This window comes from Anopheles arabiensis, chromosome 2 (genome assembly GCF_016920715.1).
Source record: "Anopheles arabiensis isolate DONGOLA chromosome 2, AaraD3, whole genome shotgun sequence".
Classification (NCBI taxonomy): domain Eukaryota; kingdom Metazoa; phylum Arthropoda; class Insecta; order Diptera; family Culicidae; genus Anopheles; species Anopheles arabiensis.
In genome coordinates, this window is record NC_053517.1 from 41,071,553 (window position 1) to 41,089,581 (window position 18,029).

At 43.5% G+C, this 18,029-nt stretch overlaps 2 protein-coding genes across 26 annotated transcripts in view; both read left to right on the forward strand.

Annotated features, from left to right (window-relative positions):
• Positions 1–852: 852 nt before the first annotated feature.
• LOC120894061 (transcription elongation factor 1 homolog) lies at positions 853–1,480 on the forward strand. The gene is made up of 2 exons (XM_040296412.1): positions 853–984; positions 1,080–1,480. Exon 2 carries the CDS (start codon positions 1,092–1,094, stop codon positions 1,338–1,340), a length of 249 nt encoding a protein of 82 aa, XP_040152346.1. The 5' UTR covers positions 853–984; positions 1,080–1,091; the 3' UTR covers positions 1,341–1,480.
• A 1,301-nt stretch (positions 1,481–2,781) lies between these two features.
• Positions 2,782–18,029, forward strand: part of LOC120894606 (calcium-activated potassium channel slowpoke) — a 69,575-nt gene continuing 54,327 nt past the window's right edge. For 18 of the 25 annotated variants that reach the window (XM_040297292.1, XM_040297293.1, XM_040297304.1 and 15 more), the window contains exons 1-5: positions 7,674–8,003; positions 11,865–12,023; positions 12,201–12,312; positions 12,565–12,716; positions 15,833–16,000. In XM_040297292.1, coding sequence (XP_040153226.1) covers positions 7,674–8,003; positions 11,865–12,023; positions 12,201–12,312; positions 12,565–12,716; positions 15,833–16,000 — 921 coding nt within the window. Of the gene's footprint in view, positions 2,805–6,446; positions 8,004–11,864; positions 12,024–12,200; positions 12,313–12,564; positions 12,717–15,832; positions 16,001–18,029 lie in introns of those variants that run through there. The other 7 variants (XM_040297313.1, XM_040297315.1, XM_040297311.1 and 4 more) reach the window with 1 other exon arrangement.

Sequence of the window (18,029 nt, forward strand, 5' to 3'; positions counted from 1 at the left end):
GATTTACGCGGTAGCGCGAACCGATTGTTTTTAGGCTGGAAATAGACGAACCGAGATCGTCGCGGTACCGCGAAATTCGCGACTTGTTTATAACAGTTGTATAACAGTAGAGCTGTCAAATCTTCCGCGCCTCCAATCGCGCCTGCTGTTTCGCAGAGATACCCAACTTCGGTATTGCTGAGATTTTCGCGGTAGCGCGAACCGATTATTTTTACTTTTTCTGGCGGATTTGTGTGAAAACTCGTGTCGAGAAATGATTTTTGTATTTTATTTTGCATACACTATGTCAAATAAATAATTTGATTCGCAAATTGATAGAAAAATATTTCTTCTTGGCACATTCAATCGTCACCAGACCTCGGATGGTTCCATACACGAACCGCGATTATCTCGCCTATCTGTCAGATTTTATAACACAATTGACAGCTCAAGTCATACGCGATTTTCGCGGTACCGCGATGATCTCGGTTCGTCTATTTCCAGCCTTACTTTTTCTGATGAATTTGTTTGAAAAACCGAGTAGAGTGTTGTATTTTATTTTGCTTAAACTATGTTAAATAAATAATTTGATTTACAAATTGATAAACAAATATTTTTTCTTGGCACATTCAATCGTCACCAGACCTCGGATGGTTCCATACACGAACCGCGATTATTTAGCCTATCGATCAGATTTTATGACATAATTGACAGCTCAAGTCATACGCGATTTACGCGGTACCACGACGATCTCGGATCGTCTATTTCCAGCCAAATGACTTGGGAAATGGTTTTATGACTTTTCGGTCAGTATTATGAAAAAATCTGTGATTTTCTGCAGGAATACAGATAAATCGATACTTCTGGTCACTCTGTCACTGATTGACAGCGTCACCGATTGACAGCTCGTGCTGGGACAACAAAAAATCCAACAACAAAAATCGGCGTTCTCCCGGGCTTAAAGCAAGTGTAAACAAAACTAGCCGGACATTCGTAAGCAAATCTGTAAGTGAAAAACGAGAAAAACGTGATAAAACCCCTCGATTGTCTTGCTTCCGAGCCTGCCCTTTCACTAATGACCGTTTTCCTTCCCTTCGCAGGCTGTCGGAACGATGGGGCGCAGAAAATCGAAAAGGAAGCCACCGCCAAAGCGCAAGAACATTGAGCCACTCGATCAGCAATTTAACTGCCCGTTCTGCAACCACGAGAAGTCCTGCGAGGTCAAGATGGATAAACCTAAAAACTCGGCCAAAATATTATGTCGTGTGTGTTTGGAAGAGTATCAAACGTCGATAAATTTCCTATCCGAACCGGTGGACGTGTACAACGATTGGGTGGACGCGTGTGAGACTGCAAACTGAATACACGCATGCAGCACGCGCTGGGCAGCAAACTCGCAATGCGCAGATGGCCACGCTGATCTTCTATATGCATAAGGATACTACAGTCTAATGTGAAACAAGAATAAATCAATTTGCTAAGGTATATGCTAACACACACACACATCTGCATTGCGCAGTACTTGGTGGAGGTGTTGCGGCAGGTCGGTCGGACCGGCGGTGTTGGTAATACATCATGGATGACAGTTCCGGCAAGAAGTTATTGGGTACGGCAGGTAATGGTCAAAGAAACACGCATAGAATGGTCGAGATTGGCACATGTTAATAACCATCGGGCCATCATTGGCGGGGAAAGCGACTGGCGACTGCACGGAACTGTGCCCAGTTCACAGTAGACGAAACACCAGTCATGGGGAATGTTTTCGAAACGGTTGTACTTCTGGGTAAGTGAGGTAACGAAGGTAAAGGAATGTATAATGGACTAGATTTTACATGGTTAGTTTGTAATACGGTAAGTTGCAAAGGGGACACTGTTGGAGGGATTTACACTTCCAAATTGATTATGTTCTCTTTGCAGAAACAAGTGTTTCTACATTTACGTTAAATGTAATATGCCTTTGTGCACAAAATTGAATTGTGGAATAAAATATTATTTATATTTTATAGTATTTATCGCATGCTCGCTGTAAAAAAGTGTCCTGCAGAAGAACGGATGAATATTTTCGATTTCTTTTCATTTGAATCATTGATTTGGCCAAACTCTCCATGACGATTGCAGCGCCCTCTTTTGTTTAATGAAGAAAGCGATGGAAACCGCTTAACATGAATGATGCATTTGTGACCGGCAAATGTGTGGGACTGGAGAAACATTGTAGAAATATGTAAAATAGCATCAATTAATTTGATCTTCTCTACTACTGGTGACGGAAATCAATAATCAAGCAAGCAAATTATTCACAACAGTTTCTGATTTTTTTACAGTCTGTCATTTTGCAGGTCTAGCAAAAGACGGTACTGTAAATCAATGAAAATCGCATGAATCATTCGTAATTATTTGTTTTTTTCCTTAACAATTTATTTCTAGAAATAAATTTTTCAATTGTACAAATAATTAAAAACATATCTTCTTTAAACAATCGTTATTTTGAATCCAGCGAGCACGGCGATTCCTGTTAGCGGGCTACCAGCCAACCCTGGCCTGGCGCAGCCGTAGTGTATCCGTAGTGCGGACGCATTCTCATTTTCACACGCATGGTTTTTTATTGTTGTTGTTGTTGGTGATTTTCTCACCAAAAGCTTCATGCCGCGCCAAGCGTACGCGTGCTCTCTCTTTCCCTCTCTCAATCTCTCCCTCTATCTCTCCCTTTTCCTCCAATGCTCACTCTCTTCCATTTCGATCACGAGCAAGTAAGCACAAGTGGGGCCACCCAAATGCGCGAGAGCACAAATTTTCCATCAGAAGTGTGCTAGATCTCGCCCGTGAAGGTAACAGATTCGCTCGGCTAACCGACTGCCATTTCGGGGTGGTGTACTGCAGGCAGGAAGGCAAAAAAAAAAAATGGAGCAGCATAGAAGGGCCCTGTGAACTGACTTGTGTGTGTATGTGTGTGTGCGTGAATGTGCAGGAATTTTCAATCTCGAATTTTCACCCTTTCGGTAACATTTCTGCACCGTTTAGCATTGAAAAAGTGTTCCCCAGCACGGTGCGATTGCTTTGTGCCAGGTTCGACACGTGGGCAGTGTGGTTTTGGGCGTGAAAAGTGCCCTTTTCGGTGTCATCGATCCGATCGAACTATTGACCCCTCCTCTTTCTCGCTGGCACCATTTATTACTGCTGCTGCTGCTGTTTGCTGCTGCTGGAAAATTTTCAATCGTGCAGCCTTTTTGCCAATAAGCGTTCATCTGCGAGTAAATTAAATAACGTGCCGTAGTGTGTCGTACCGTACATGAGAAAATGTTAGAGTTTCTGCTTTTTTCCTACCACCTTCCGAATGATGTACGTGTACATGTATGTGTTTGTGCGTGTATGTGGTAATGTGCTTTGTCCAACAACTTTGCCCAGGGGATGTGGTTGCTGATAAGTTACGCAGGTTTTTTTTTGTTGCTTTGCTTCACCACAACCCAAGTGCTTCAACCAAAAGTTTCAATTCGTGTGCCTATGTAGTGTTGAAGAAAAAAAATGGATGAGCCAACAAAAAATGGAGCCATGAGCCATGTTTTTTCTTTTTCCCAAAAAAAAAGGATCAAATTCTTCAACCTCCCTTCCCCATCGCCACCATTGCCATCCGCTGGCTTTTCCATTGCCCACTTTATCACTCTTGCTTGGTGAAAAGAGCGAGCGAGAAGGTGCGATGATGTGTGACCAGTGCAGAGTGCTACAAAGCAGGCGAAGTAAGGAAGATGGCGCGTGCAAAGGAAGATGGAAAACGGTGCGCGATCTATAAAAAGGTCTCTGAGAGCGGGAGAACACAGTTGCGAGCGGGGCCAGTAGGCGAAAAAGAGATTCAAAAACAGAAGGAGAGAGAGAGAGAGATCGAGAGAGGGATGGGGAGAGAGCGCGAGCGCGCGCAAAGCATGGCTGCGTGTGATAAAAGAATGGGTAGAGCAAGGTGCAAATATTTATGAAACAAGTATGAAATGTTGAGCATCGAAACGGGAACAACATCTCACAGCGCACGGAGCGGAGAGCGGCTGCTTGGCCCTGCACGAAACCCCCTGGGCAAACGTTAGAGAGCGCGCGCGTGTTGGAGAAATTATGCTGGGACGGTGTATGGGCGCTGTGCGAGCGCCAATGTACTACAGTGCGCTCGCCGAGGATAGCGCTACGCATCGCACCGCGGTCGAGAAGTTTTCGGTGGAGGCGCCAGGTCGTCGTTACGCGTTCGGTATGAATACAAGTATCGCTGAACGAAGATATCGAGCGAAAATTTGAAAGGGTCGCCCAAACATTGCACGAATGTGTTGTGGGGCGTAGAGGGAACGGAGCAGACGGCACCAGCTAGTGGGTGGGTGGTGGGTGCGGCGGAGTCATTCTCATTTTATAATTTCTTCCTCTGGGTTTCCGCCAGTTCGGTGGTGTTTTGTGTGTCGCTTAGGTGTTTTGTTTTTTTTTTCTCAACGGTTGTGTGTTGTGATAGTACCGAGCCAACGATCGGTGTGTGCACCAGTATATGGTGTGAACATGCGGAAGCATAAGGGACTGAGTTTTTCGAACGTCGTCCATTCCACCCCGGTGGGGTACCCGTTTTGAGTTTCGCCGACAGCAACTGTCAGCAGCGCTTTATTGATTGTGCCGAGCGTGCCAGGTCAAAGCAGGCGAACGAAGCCGAAGTGAAATTAATTTTCTCTTGCAATGGCACCGACATCATGCGGTGAAAATGGGTGTAAGCATAGTTAGGATTAGTTTGCGACGACACAGGCGGTCTGTAATTATAGGTAGAACAGCCCATTAAAAGGGCAGCTGTACAAATTTTAGGGACTGAGGCTTGAGGCGGCTTTAATTAAGGTTACTCGAAGCATCAGCACAATGACGTCTCACGTCCTGCTAAATTTGATGGAGCACGAATCGTTGCCCTCCAATGGGTTTCTTCGCTAAAAAGATTCTCAGTAGCATTGAGCGACTGTTTCTTTGTTGGCTGAAACCCGAAGATCCTGCAACAAATAAGCGCTGCAACGAAGTGTACGAATAAGTTTTCCAAGAGCACGAACAGTTCCTCAGAGAAAGTGCGAAACAATGACCCATAGGCAGCTTGCAGGGGTTTTCTGGAGTTATCATAGTTGTGGGACACTTTATTGACTCTTTCTTACAGGAAAAGAACTTTACGCCATGGGAATTGGACTATATAGCACTATTGTTGGACAAATCCAATAGGAATTCCATGGAGCCTGTCTAACAAGGATGCCGTATAGTCCAATTCCAATTGTAAATAGTTCACATCCAATAAGATAGAGAGAAAGTGCCGCACAACTATGAGAGCCCCTGGAAAACCATGTAAAAGAAAGCTATGATGGGGAAAATGCTAAGAAATTGTAGCTAAATAAGGTAACTAATAAGAGGACAGTGACAGAACTTTAATTTCACAGTTAAGGGGAACACAGATCTAACACACAATAAGCAATATAGCTGCAAAGTTACGTAGTAGGATCAAGCGAAGTGCCTCCAGTGTGAGTCACACAGTAAAGGTGACCGGAAGAAAGAAACACATTTTCTGGGCCGGACCCACAAGACTGGGCAAGGCTAGTGCGAGCAGTTGGTGCGAGCACAATCGAAAAAGTTTAACCGTAGGCAAGGAATGTGTGTGTGTGTGTGTGTGTGTGTGTGTGAGGAATGCCTCAGCTTTCCTTTCTACCATCCCGAAAACCGAAATTACAGCCCGGGATAGTAAAGGTGAGCGTTGGGCAGCTCGCCACACAAAGATGGCGGAGTGATGTTTTCTTTACCCGGCTCTCTTTGTCAAATTCTCTCCGTTCTCTTAGCACCCTTCCTCTCCCTTCCTTCCCTTTTCTTCTTGCTCGCCCTTACAGTTCAACCTCTTGTATCCTGCATTTTTATTCTCATAATTCATTCTCTCGTACTTTCTCTCGATCGGTCTCTCTCTCTATCTCTATTTCTCTCTCACTCTCCTGCTTTTAACTATGTGCCTCCCTTGTGCCCTCGTGTGGCCTTGTGTATGTGTGTTTGAAGTCCATTATTCGTTCGCTATCTGGTCGTAGCGGAAGTGCTCCTTTGCTTTTAATTTTTCGTTGTGCAGTCCTGCCGCAAACGTTGACGGCCCATCGGAGAGTTTTCGTTGTTGGTTTCGTTATATAACGTGTGTATAAGCGGGCAGACGGGCTTTTGCTTCAACGTATATGGGCCACGGTTGGCAGAAACTGCTCCTGGGAAAAGGCAAACAGCAGTGGTGCGGACGCAAACGGGAAAGCGCAGTAGCCGGAACGAACAAAGTGTTCCCCGTACACCGTGCGTGTGTGGTGTGGCAAGAGGTTTCGGTCATCGATCGCAGTAGTCTTGGGCGCGCGCGCGCGTGTGTGTGTTTGTGTGAGGCAGTGGTGGCTAGGGTTGGAGGCTTGCAATTGGAATTGTGCAGTTTGGATCGTTTCGCATCTGATTTGTTCTTTCTTCGGTAGCTATGAAACACAAACGTCAAACGTGCTAGTGCGCTAGTGGCAGAGTGAAACACAAGAGCTCTCATTGAAGACGGTGGGGGTGTGTGACGGTGTGGATTAGGTGGAACTCTGGAAGACTGGAAAAAAGAGGGGGCCGTTTCACACACGCATCCCGTCCTGCTCCGGAAACGGATCTTGCTGCAAGAAAAAGGACGTCAAAAAAGCAACAACGACAACGACTACAGCAACAACAACAACAATAGTCATCTCTGCTGCTCACTTTCGCTCCCGGCCAGTGTGGGAGCGCGGCACAGCTTTGCAGCGAACGGAAAATGAGTGAGATTTTGTAAAATTCCGACAGCGTGTGAGTGTGTGTGTGTGTGTGTAGTGCGGTGGTCCATTGCCCTCTACCCTTCCAGCCCTGGAGTGTGTCGCCGTTGTGCACCGTTTAATCTCTTCTTCTGGCTCTCGCTCATTCTCTCACTTTCCTTCCCATACACACGTGCACACACAATCATCGCCGCGTGTGTTTGTGTGTGTGTGTGCGCTGTGGATATCCTGCGCGCTGTGTCTGCTTCTAGTAGGCGAACCTACCGCCCTACCTGAAGGTGGGTTTGCTACTTTCCGTTCATTTCTCGCTCGCTCACATCCTGACCTAGTTCTCGCACGGGAAGAAAACGCAAAGACCGGAAGCGCAGTGTAACAACAGGCAAAGCAGAGATAGAGGAAGAAGAATCCTTTCGGAGGCATCAGTGCGTACGTGTGTGCATGTGTGTGTTGTCGGTGTGAACACGCCAGAAGTAGTGTGGAAGTGGCACTCGGTGGTTTGCGTTCTAGTGTTCCGAATTCGTCTCGTTATCGTGCAACGGCCTGTGCGCCTGGTTCGCGTTGTGTAAGTGAGTGCAATCGCGTCATAAAGCTGCCGACCCGAGAAGTGCCCGGTATCCGGTCGCCTCCCTGTGTGCTGTGTGCTGTGCGTGTGGGCGCGCGCGCTTCTTCCGTGTGCGTACGTGGCTGTGAGCGGTCCACTAGCTGGCAGCCCGTTTTCCGCTAGTGACACCGTGTGTGTGTGTGTGCTTGCCGTGTGTAGCAGTCGCGCTGCCGATCGCGTGTTCGGTGCGATCGCCTCCCGGGTCTGACTGTGAGGCACGACGTCATGTCCAATGACTACAGCTAGAAAGTTGACAACCAGTGTGCAGCGGTGTGCGTTCTCGATCCCCCACCAGGCCTACCAGCGGGATCGAGGGGATGTCGGGCTGTGACGAGGAGCAATCAGTACTGACCACGGAGCTACCGCCGACCGATCTTGATGATTGTCTCCGGGTGCGGAAATGGTGGTGCTTTCTCCTGTCCAGCATATTCACTTTCCTGGCCGGCCTGCTGGCCGTGCTGCTATGGCGCGCGTTCGCCTTCCTGTGCTGCCGGAAGGAGCCCGAGCTGGCTCCGAACGATCCGAAGCAGAAGGAGCAGAAAGCCTCCCGCCAGGGCAAGCAGGACTTCGAGGGCACGTTTATGACCGAGGCGAAGGATTGGGCCGGCGAGCTGATCTCGGGACAGACCACTACCGGACGAATCTTGGTGAGTAGGACGTGGGCGAATGCATCGAGCAATGGATTGATATTGTTGAGGAGATTTGTTCGCGAGTGTGCTCATAGCCTGCCGTGATGATATGTTTCAAGCCACTCTGATTTTGATCCATCGCTATTTCTCTGCCTGTGGGTGCCATACCATGGTAAGGCTATCACTACGAACTGAAAACTTGAGGGATATTAGTCAGGCTGTAGTTTATTTGATAGATTACTTGCTTGGTTGCTTGGTTGCTGGCAGACGAAGGCGCGAGATCGTGAGCGGTTTCGGACACTCCTGAGGTAGGCCAAGACCGCAAAGCGGTTGTAGCGCCGGATAAGTAAGTAAGTAAGTACTTGCTTGGTTACTTAGTGCTTCGAGCGCTTCGCGATGGGAGATATTAGGCTTACATTTTATGTTTACCCCACTGAGGCAAACTTTTACATAAGTATAAGTTTAATGTAATCAAGATTTATCACTGCACAAAAGGTACAGTGCTTTCATGACCCAATGGATTGCACTTGTGGTAATGGAAGTAATTGCAGAAGTGGTTCCTTGCCATATAAGGACCTTTTGACAATGTATTTGGTCAGTCTCCAAATATTGTCAGTCTTGAATATTGTTGACTAGTGAATAAGTTCAGGCTAATGAAATAGCACACGTTGGGAGTTTAAGCTGAATTGATTAAGAGTATTTATATTTATCATGAGATTTATTCTCAATAAAAGAGCAATAAATTAAAAGCTCTACGAACTGAAAACGGTAATGCTGAAGCCAACATATAAAAAATTCTTAGTTATTTCGTAGGATTAAAACTTCTTTCCACAATGCTATACTTGCTTTGAAATATGTAACACTTTGGAAACATAATTGTTAAACTTCTCTTGACTAGGAATAATTATTCTGTTTGCTGTTGACTGGAACTTCGATTCCGATTCGAAAAACGATTGATATTTTAATATTCCTATCGGTAAAGACGAATTTACAATATAGAATTTTTCATTAATTTAACGACTGATTTACATTTTTTACAACGATATGTATTGTAATTTTAACTCTATAAATCATCATTTTACTCATGCTAATGTGTTGATGTTTATAACAAACGTTGAAGTTTGCAGCTTTTTTTTTAAATTGGTTACCAATTCAATCCTTTTAGCTTTTTTTAATAAGATTCTGGTATTTTTCAATAATTATTTTTAAAGGTTATTTTTCAATAATTATCTCTGCTTTTATAATAAAAATATAATTTAAGCCGCGTTTCACGGAGTTGCTTAATTTTAAGATGCTCCGTGATGTATTTTGTTGTTGTTGTTGTTGTGGTGCCTGCTAGTTTAAAACATGGGGACGGAAAGTATGTCTTAATTTAGACTACGGACATCGTCTAGTATTAATAAATTCTACACCATTTGATTTGATACCAGGCCCATCTGCTCAAATTTAAAATCATAAATCATAATTGAAGAGTGAGTGCGGCTCTATCCATACACAGCCGCACACACACACACACACACACACACACACTCGGTCGGATTGCATTTTGCGAAGGAATGAAAGGAACGGAATGGTGGAAAAAGCAACCAGAGCAATCTAATTAAGCATGAGATTGATTTATTGAACATCTAATTGCCGCCGATTGCAGGGCGCGGGGCAGTTTCTCTAAGGGAGGGTTGGAAGCATTTTTTGTTGCTGTTGTTGTTGTTGTTGTTATTATATTGAACCCAATGTCAGGTGAGCCGGCCAATGTACAATTGCCATGCTCTCTATTTTTCGCTTACTATCTCTCTCGCACTTTCGCTGTATCATACAGTTCATTGACAGAGGATAGTTTGCTGGCAAAGGGGGGGGAGGCTTTACATAACCTTATCGGTGGCCTTGCGGTAATGTGAGCGATATGCATATTTTAGTTTGAGTGTGTGTGTTGTGCTTGTCTAGAATCGTTTGAAACATCAGAGTGGCATAACCTTTTTCAAGCGTCGTGTAGACGGTGTGTTGTGTGAAACGCCGTCTTGTGCCGGGCTTTGGGTTTGAGGGTTTATTTTTAAGCAGGGAATTTAAATGTGTTACCTTCGCAGGCTCAGCAAAGCAATATGCAGCAATAATATGTAAACGCTTTTGAATGTATCTAGAAAAGAAGGGCCTGTGTGTACAAAACTACCTACAAACATCAAGATGGGATCATCGGAATGGTGAAGAGTTTAAGACAATTCTACACACACATTGTGAAGCAATACCCGTTCGTCTAATTTTGCCAAACAATGGTACAATGCAGTCGTCGTCGCTAGGCTTTAGAGAGTACTTGCGGTAATTGTCTGCTCTTACTCTCTTTCGCTATCTATTCATCTCTCTCTCTCTCTCTGTCTTTCTTTCTTTAACACAATGTATGGTGCCGTACAATACGCCAAGAGAAAACAATATGAAATTTAGAAAGGCATAACCGGTCCACACACCTACCCCTCACCAATGCAGGAAGAAAAGTGGGCGAGCAAACGCTCCATTTAGGTCACGATTTTGTCGGCCGCCCCCTTTTTCCCGCGCCAAGCGCGGTGCTGTGACTGTGGGACCTGCCAACTAGTACGACTGGCAGCACAGAAAGCCTCCTCCGTTAAATGTTGTCTATTTTTAAGCCCGCAGCACACATACATTTGCCCTCCTTCCCTTCCACCCTTCCCCACCGCGTTGCGCTTTTGTACTCGTACCTCCCCTCCTGTCCGGGATTTTAAAGGTTGTTATTTTCCGTTTCGGTGCGCCTTCTTGCATGAAGCACGTGAAAATAATTGGTCCTGGGCATGATATTGGCTAGTGGAGTGGATAAAAATGGCAACTAGCGCACTCTTTTCGCCCGAATTCAGCGAGGCCATCGCCATATATATATAGGGCGCGATGCTTAGATTGTTTCGCTTGCGGTGATTGTTAGTAGAAGCGACATTAAATTGTACTTTACCTCCAACCCCTTTTCGGTGTGGGACCGACGGTGGATGAAAGGGGAAAGACGTAGGTGGCCATAAAAGATCACCCCCGCTCCGTAAAACGGATCTATGCAAAAAAAAAACCGCATACGAGGTGGTATGAGAAGGGGTGCCATATGTTGACACGGTGACGGTGGTATGTTGTGTGCACACTTACCAGTTCGGAAATGTCCGTCAACCGCGATTAGACAACAGGTGTGTGCCGTCAGTGGTAGCAAATGTTGCAGTTTATCGACAGGCATGCTGGCAGATTTCACGTTGATCGCGCGATTTAAAGGCTGTTTGAGTTGTAGATAAATTATACAATTATGCATACATCCCAGCTCCTGACTATTGCTGAACTAAAGAAATTATTCATCCCAAAGGGGAGTAATTAGGATAAACCCTAAATCCCTTTTCCTGAAAAGCAAATATTCAAATTATTTGGACTGAAGGAATAACGATGATGGTAATTTGATGTAATTAGATAAATAAAAGGGTTCGGATGTTCCGCACACAATGCGTTTTCTCGCGAGAATTACGTGCCCCATATCGAATGCCATATTGTGTACCATTTAAGCCGCATTGTTGACACGCATTGCGTTTCCTGCATGGTGTGAAATGAACAAGTGGCTGTAACGACTTATTTTGATAGCATCATCCGTTTTTGGACTTGCGTGTTTGCAGTTCCAGGTAAATGGAGACACCTGGTACTTCACACCGAATGGAAGCGCCCGGTACTTCACACCAGCTGGATCCTTTTCTGTAGCACAACGCGTGCATGTGCTTTACTGAATGACTGGTAGCGGCAACAACGTTCATAACTGATGATGAGCCGGGAGTGGAGTTTAATTTATGCATTTAACTAGCATGTGTACCTGCCATTTGAACCGTCTGCTTTGTTTCTTTCTCTTCCTTCTCGCAGGTTGTGCTCGTGTTTATTCTCAGTATCGCCTCGCTCATCATTTACTTCATCGATGCGTCTAACGAAGAGGTGGAAAGGTGTCAAAAATGGAGCAACAACATTACGCAGCAAATCGACCTAGCATTCAACATATTTTTTATGGTTTACTTTTTTATACGGGTAAGCGCAAGGCAACAAACAAAGCAACACCGTTGTCCCTACTGATTGACGGGCTGCAGATTACACCCACTGCCTGACGCATGACGTCTTGCGTGGAGAAGCCGTTCCTATTGCGTACTGCTGGTTATTTTACTGGTTCTTGTGTTTGTTTGTGTGTGCTCTTTCTTTCTTTTACAGTTCATAGCGGCATCGGATAAACTTTGGTTCATGCTGGAGATGTACAGTTTTGTAGATTACTTTACGATACCCCCGTCCTTTGTATCCATATACCTTGACCGGACATGGATTGGTAAGTGTTTGCACGTTCCGGCCTGCCAAGTTGCGAAGTAAAAGCAACACCCAACACGTACACACACAACACAAAAAAAAACAGTTCTATTTATAAGCAAATATTGAGTCTACTAATCTTTCTTGTTTGCGAATCCGTACTTCTTACTTTACTGTATCTTGCCAATCCTCCTACGGCTTTCGTTCGCTTTACTTTACCCCTTTCCCTTCTGTTTTTCCTTCGCTTTCTCTTCTTGTTTTTTTCTCGTTTTAGGGTTACGTTTCCTACGAGCGCTGCGTCTTATGACTGTTCCAGACATATTACAATATTTAAATATACTTAAAACATCTAGTTCAATACGTTTGGCACAATTAGTATCAATTTTTATATCAGTGTGGTTGACAGCTGCTGGAATTATTCATCTGGTGAGTATATACATTGGTGTGGTCGTACCTATGTGTCCATTTTGTTCAAACCAAAAAAAAAAGCAAACTTGTAACGAATAGCGTTCATGTTTCCTGCAAGCGCGCTAATGATAAATACGATTGACATGCGTAGAGCGTGATTGTGCGGGCGTGCCCTACCAGCTGGCCGCCGAAGCCGCGCGTTGTAGTTTTCCAACACAGCGAAAATAATTTAATTTGTTAATTATTTCCATGCGTGTCTGTATGTGTGTCTGTGTGTACATATAAAGTTTGTAACAAAAGTCTGTTGCATTTTGAAAAATTAGGCCAGTAGTTGATTCGCCATTAACTTCTATCCCTCGGAAGCGTACAAAATCGGTACTCGCAACCCCGCGTGGTTGTGTAGCGTAGCGTAGTAGAGATGAAAAAAAAAATCAATTGAGCGATCGGATACAGTCAAGCGAAGCAATATGCATCGTAGAATATGCATGTCTACGTCCCACGTTTACCAAGTACCATGTGTTCCAAATGCTGGAAAGCCTGCACAAGAAACAGCATAGTAGCAATTATTATGCTGTAAAATTATGCCAAACGCCTTGAAAGCTGTCTTTAAGCATATGCCAGCCAGTGTTGGTTGGTAAATATTCGTAATGCCCTTCGTTCTATCTCAACAATTGCGATGAGGTTGAGTAAGTATGATTGCGATTGGACAAATGATTATGCTAAACCGCTCGGTACCAGAGAGAAGCAGTGAATAAGTTTTCGAGCGTTGTCAAAAGTTATGCAATTCGCGCTTGCTCCGCACACTGCAGAACACGGCCAACATTCTTACATATTGTTTACTCATCTACACACACATATACACACACCCATCCATCAAACACACATCCACTGATACGCGGCATCGTGAATTGGCATAAATTTTGGCAACGTGTGTCGAGATGAAGGGGTGCTGCGTGCGTAATGCATAATGCTTGCTGCGCGCAGCACGTTTTTAGCATAATTATGTTTCCGTTTTACGCGAATGTGTATCGTCACATTCGGTGGTGAGTATCGTTCCACTTTTACGTCCATTCTACTATACTTGAATATCAGTAGTTGAATTTTTTGAAGCGAATGATTTGCAAACGTTTTTTCATTATTCGGTCTTTTATCGATTCGAAAGCGAAAACACCTATGCAATACCTATACCAAAAATACCCAAAAAAAAAACATACAAACAATTACCAACAACTGCAGCTCTTTTCCATTCAGCTTTTTAGAACATACGATTTTGTTTCTTATTTGATGGATGGCAGCAATCTGAGAATGCTCGAAAGTCAAAAGTGCAAACAAAATCAATAAAACGTTAAAAGCATTACGCCGATACGCAAAAATATCCTTTTTTTTCTTTAAACCGTTTGATACCTTTGCTTGTTTTGTTTTTCGTTTCCATTTTGCTTCCCAAATGAAAATGAGACAGCTTTTCCCTTTTATGCATTATAAGAGACAAACAGCAATCGCCTACAAAAAAAAACTCCCCCTCAATTGCATATTCACGCCCAAGTATCAAGTTTACGTTCAATCGATCTGGTATTATTGTATGTATCCTATTTGTATGAGTATGTATATGTTTTTGGTTGCAACATTTTTGCGAGTGTAGCTTAGGATGCCGATTCTAAGGAAGACAACTGATGCCACGCGAAATTGCCGATTATTTCGTAGATTTTGATTGCTACTTACTACGATTAGTAAAAAATTGTAATGCAGCAGCCCTGATCAGTGCACAGTTTTCATTCAATCGTCGAGTAAACATGCGTTTCCAATTGTAATTTATTTTTTAAAGCGTTTGAAAGCACCACCGTTTTGTTTTTATTTATTTTTTTAAGTGAAAACAAATTTATTCCGCTCTCCATCTGTAAAAACATGACCTAATCTGGTTTAAATGTTATGATTTTATGGTTTTTTGTTTATGAAATGTGCTTAATGCAGCGTATCGCAAATAATTACGTTGAAATTATGCAAAAACTTTGCCCGGTCTACAACAGATAACAACTCATAGAAAAATTCGAACATTACATTTTGGTTCAAGCTTATCGGACATTCTCAACGTTCCATTATTTTCCTTACGCACATGCTTAAGCCAAATTTACTCGACCTCGAGATGAACATTTTATCCATAGTAAAACGCATAACCTTGCAGTTGTATGTTTTGAGCGCATGTCAACAATGTATCGTATAATCGGAAATCATAAATGTATAAGTTGCCAGCCAAACTAGCCTCACCTAGAGGCTGTATTTTTTACATCTCTATTCTCATAAGTAGTATCGCGTTTTGATCTAAACATAAAAAAGCAACTGTAGCAGTATCCACATTCAGATGTATTTGTTTTTGTACTATCTTTCTATATATCACCATTGCATTTTGCACCCATTACATTTAAAAGTCATACCTTTATGATTATGAAAGATATAATTTAAAAAATTATACGCGTATATTACACTTCCGTATAATCTAAACATACTTTACTGTTTTGTTTGATTGTTTGTTAAACCAAATATGTTTGTTCAACGTGTCTATGTTTTCAAGGTATTATAATTTGATAGAAAAGAATTTAAAAAGCAACATTCCGTCAGTAGTAGTTGCAGCAGCTGCATTTGGAGTAGAACAATCAATTACTGCAAAATGGTGCAGTGCGTATGTGTAAGCAATTGAAGCTACAGCCCATCTGGTTGATCGTACCAGCGGCAGTCGTTTTGTAGTAATTGGTGTCTAACTCTGTCGCATCTGATATCGTGGCAATGCTGTTACATTTCAGTTCCCCCCCCCCCCCTCTGTTTTGTGTTTGTTTTGGCGACCTTTTGGCGAATTGTTTTGTTCCAGCCTATGTTCCAATGCATTTTTATACCATTACCCATTAATGTTACGTTCCACACACTATCATCACCCACCACGCTCTTGAGTCGTTCTAGCCCTCGTTACAGCTTGCTACCGACCAGCATAACTAATTGATTTTTTTTCTTATTTCTTTCTCTCTTTCTCTCTTTCTCTTTCTCTTCGTTTTCGTTTTTCCTTTTTTGGAAACGATTACGTTCTCTCTCTCTCTCTCTCTCTCTCTCTCTCTCTCTCTCTCTTTTTCCCCCACTTTCACATACAGCTGGAAAACTCTGGCGATCCACTAGAGTTCAATAATCCGCAACAGCTCTCATATTGGACATGTGTATATTTTCTCATTGTCACCATGTCAACAGTAGGTTATGGCGACGTTTACTGTGAAACGGTTCTCGGACGAACTTTTTTAGTATTCTTTTTACTTGTTGGCTTGGTAAGTGATCTTTTCATTTTCTCTACGCTCTCTTTTTCGCTGTCCCCATTTATCTAGTGTGCTCTTCTCTGCTCCGTTTTGTCGTTCTTCGCGTACGTTTGAGCAAGCATTTCGACAAAAAAAAAACACACACACATTATTTCAGCGCTTGTTGGGGCACTGATGGACACTTGCAGAATGATTTGCTCTGAGTGGAAAATGCTGTTGTTCACGCCCATTCAATGCAACATTGTGCGAAGACGGTGCGGTGAAAAGCGGATAAACAATCGTGCCATGGGTAGCGGCCAAAAACTGTATAAACATAAACAAAACGCGTCCAAACGTTCCAAATGGTTCCGTCGTTCGTGGAATACCCATATCAGTGTAAACGGACAGTGCTGGTAGTTAATGTGGGTACTATTCGCAGCGAACAGTACATCAGCTGCGTACGCAACATGGCAGACTAGCAGGACAAATTTATCAAGTGGGAAATGAAAAAGACAAAAAAAAAAACAAAAACCGAACCAAAACTAACTAAACGCAGCAAGCAAAACTTAGATCCAAAAAAAACCAACTCTCCCCACACTTATCGCTACCCTTTGTTGCCCGCGTGTTCAACGCATCCTAAATTTCCTTAGCTAATAATGTTTCCGTTGTATTAGTATTTGCTATGTGCTTGTTTTTACTTTTGCGTATCTTATACTTTGGTGTCAGCGTATGTGTGCTAGGACGTTGCGGAAAGCTTAAGGATTGTGTTGAGGAAACTATGCTCCATAGCTTTTCGGGGGTGCCTTGCTGGGAGAGAAGGTGCAAAGTGTATACTCCGGACGGGACATTTCTTCGCACATGCGCAAACTTTCAGTACGGGGAAAAAAGGGCAGCATTCAGTACGTGCCTTCGCTACTGTGCTGTGGCGCTTTGTCGGACTGGAAAACGGATGAACCGCCCGCAAAGCTGTCGAGCTTGATTTGTTTCCGTTTTTTTCGTTTGCTGTTGTATAACTTATACAACTTTGCTTTTGGAAATAGTACGCACGCACAGTCGGTGGCAGGGAAAGACATTATCGATGAAACACGAGTGCGCACCGAGTTGGAAAGTGCCACCGTTACTGTTCGGCCTGCAGGAAAGAACAGCTTTCCTCGGCCCATGTACGGAAGACCGGTAACGTCGTCCTGTGGCATGATGTAACAATGCGCGCGGGAAGCAAACAAAGTGGGTCCTTTTTTTCCACATGCACAACGCAGATACTTGGGCATCGAAGAAAGGTATCTTTCACACTGTGGGGATTTATTGAAAGAAAAACGGTTCAGGCCACCGAAACGGAAGACGAGACAGAACACGACGGCAGTTGCGCTAGATTCATCAGGAAAATGATCGCTTGTTAAAATCCGGCACTGGTTTTTCGCAAGCCAGCTAAGAGAAAACAAAACAAAAAACAAGTAAAACCAACCCTCAAAATGCCTGCCTTCCGTGCTCCCCAGGATTCGCCATGTCTTGCCTTTGCATTTCGCATAGATGATGATATGTGCGCCGCTTGCTGCCATGCGGAGATAGATTTTATTTTCGGGCGCGCTTATTATTTCCGCATCGGCCTGTGGACGAGCAGCGCGCTTGTGGCGCAATGTGGACGCGTGCTCGGATGGTGTGATTTGTTTTTTTTTTTGCTTGAAAGTAGTAATGTTACAATTGTGTTGCAATTTTATTTTGAGACGTTTTGTTGAAAAGTTGAAAGTGACGACCATTTTCGTATTCGTTTTGGTTTCATAATACTAAGAAAGCTTCATTTTTCTTACATGAATATACCGTTTAGTGAATACAGTCATTTTATTTAACTTTTATAAAAAACTGTAATATTACATATTTTTGTATTTTTTTTGTAACATTTTGCTTCCGTTGTTAATTCCACAATCGCTAGTGAAATGGTTCATCGAACGCCAACACATTCTGGATTTAGAACAAGATTATTAAAAACGCGTTCATATGATTTATTTTACTCAACAAACTATGACCAACAAAAAATCTATGTTCCTTCAAAACCAATGACGCAAAA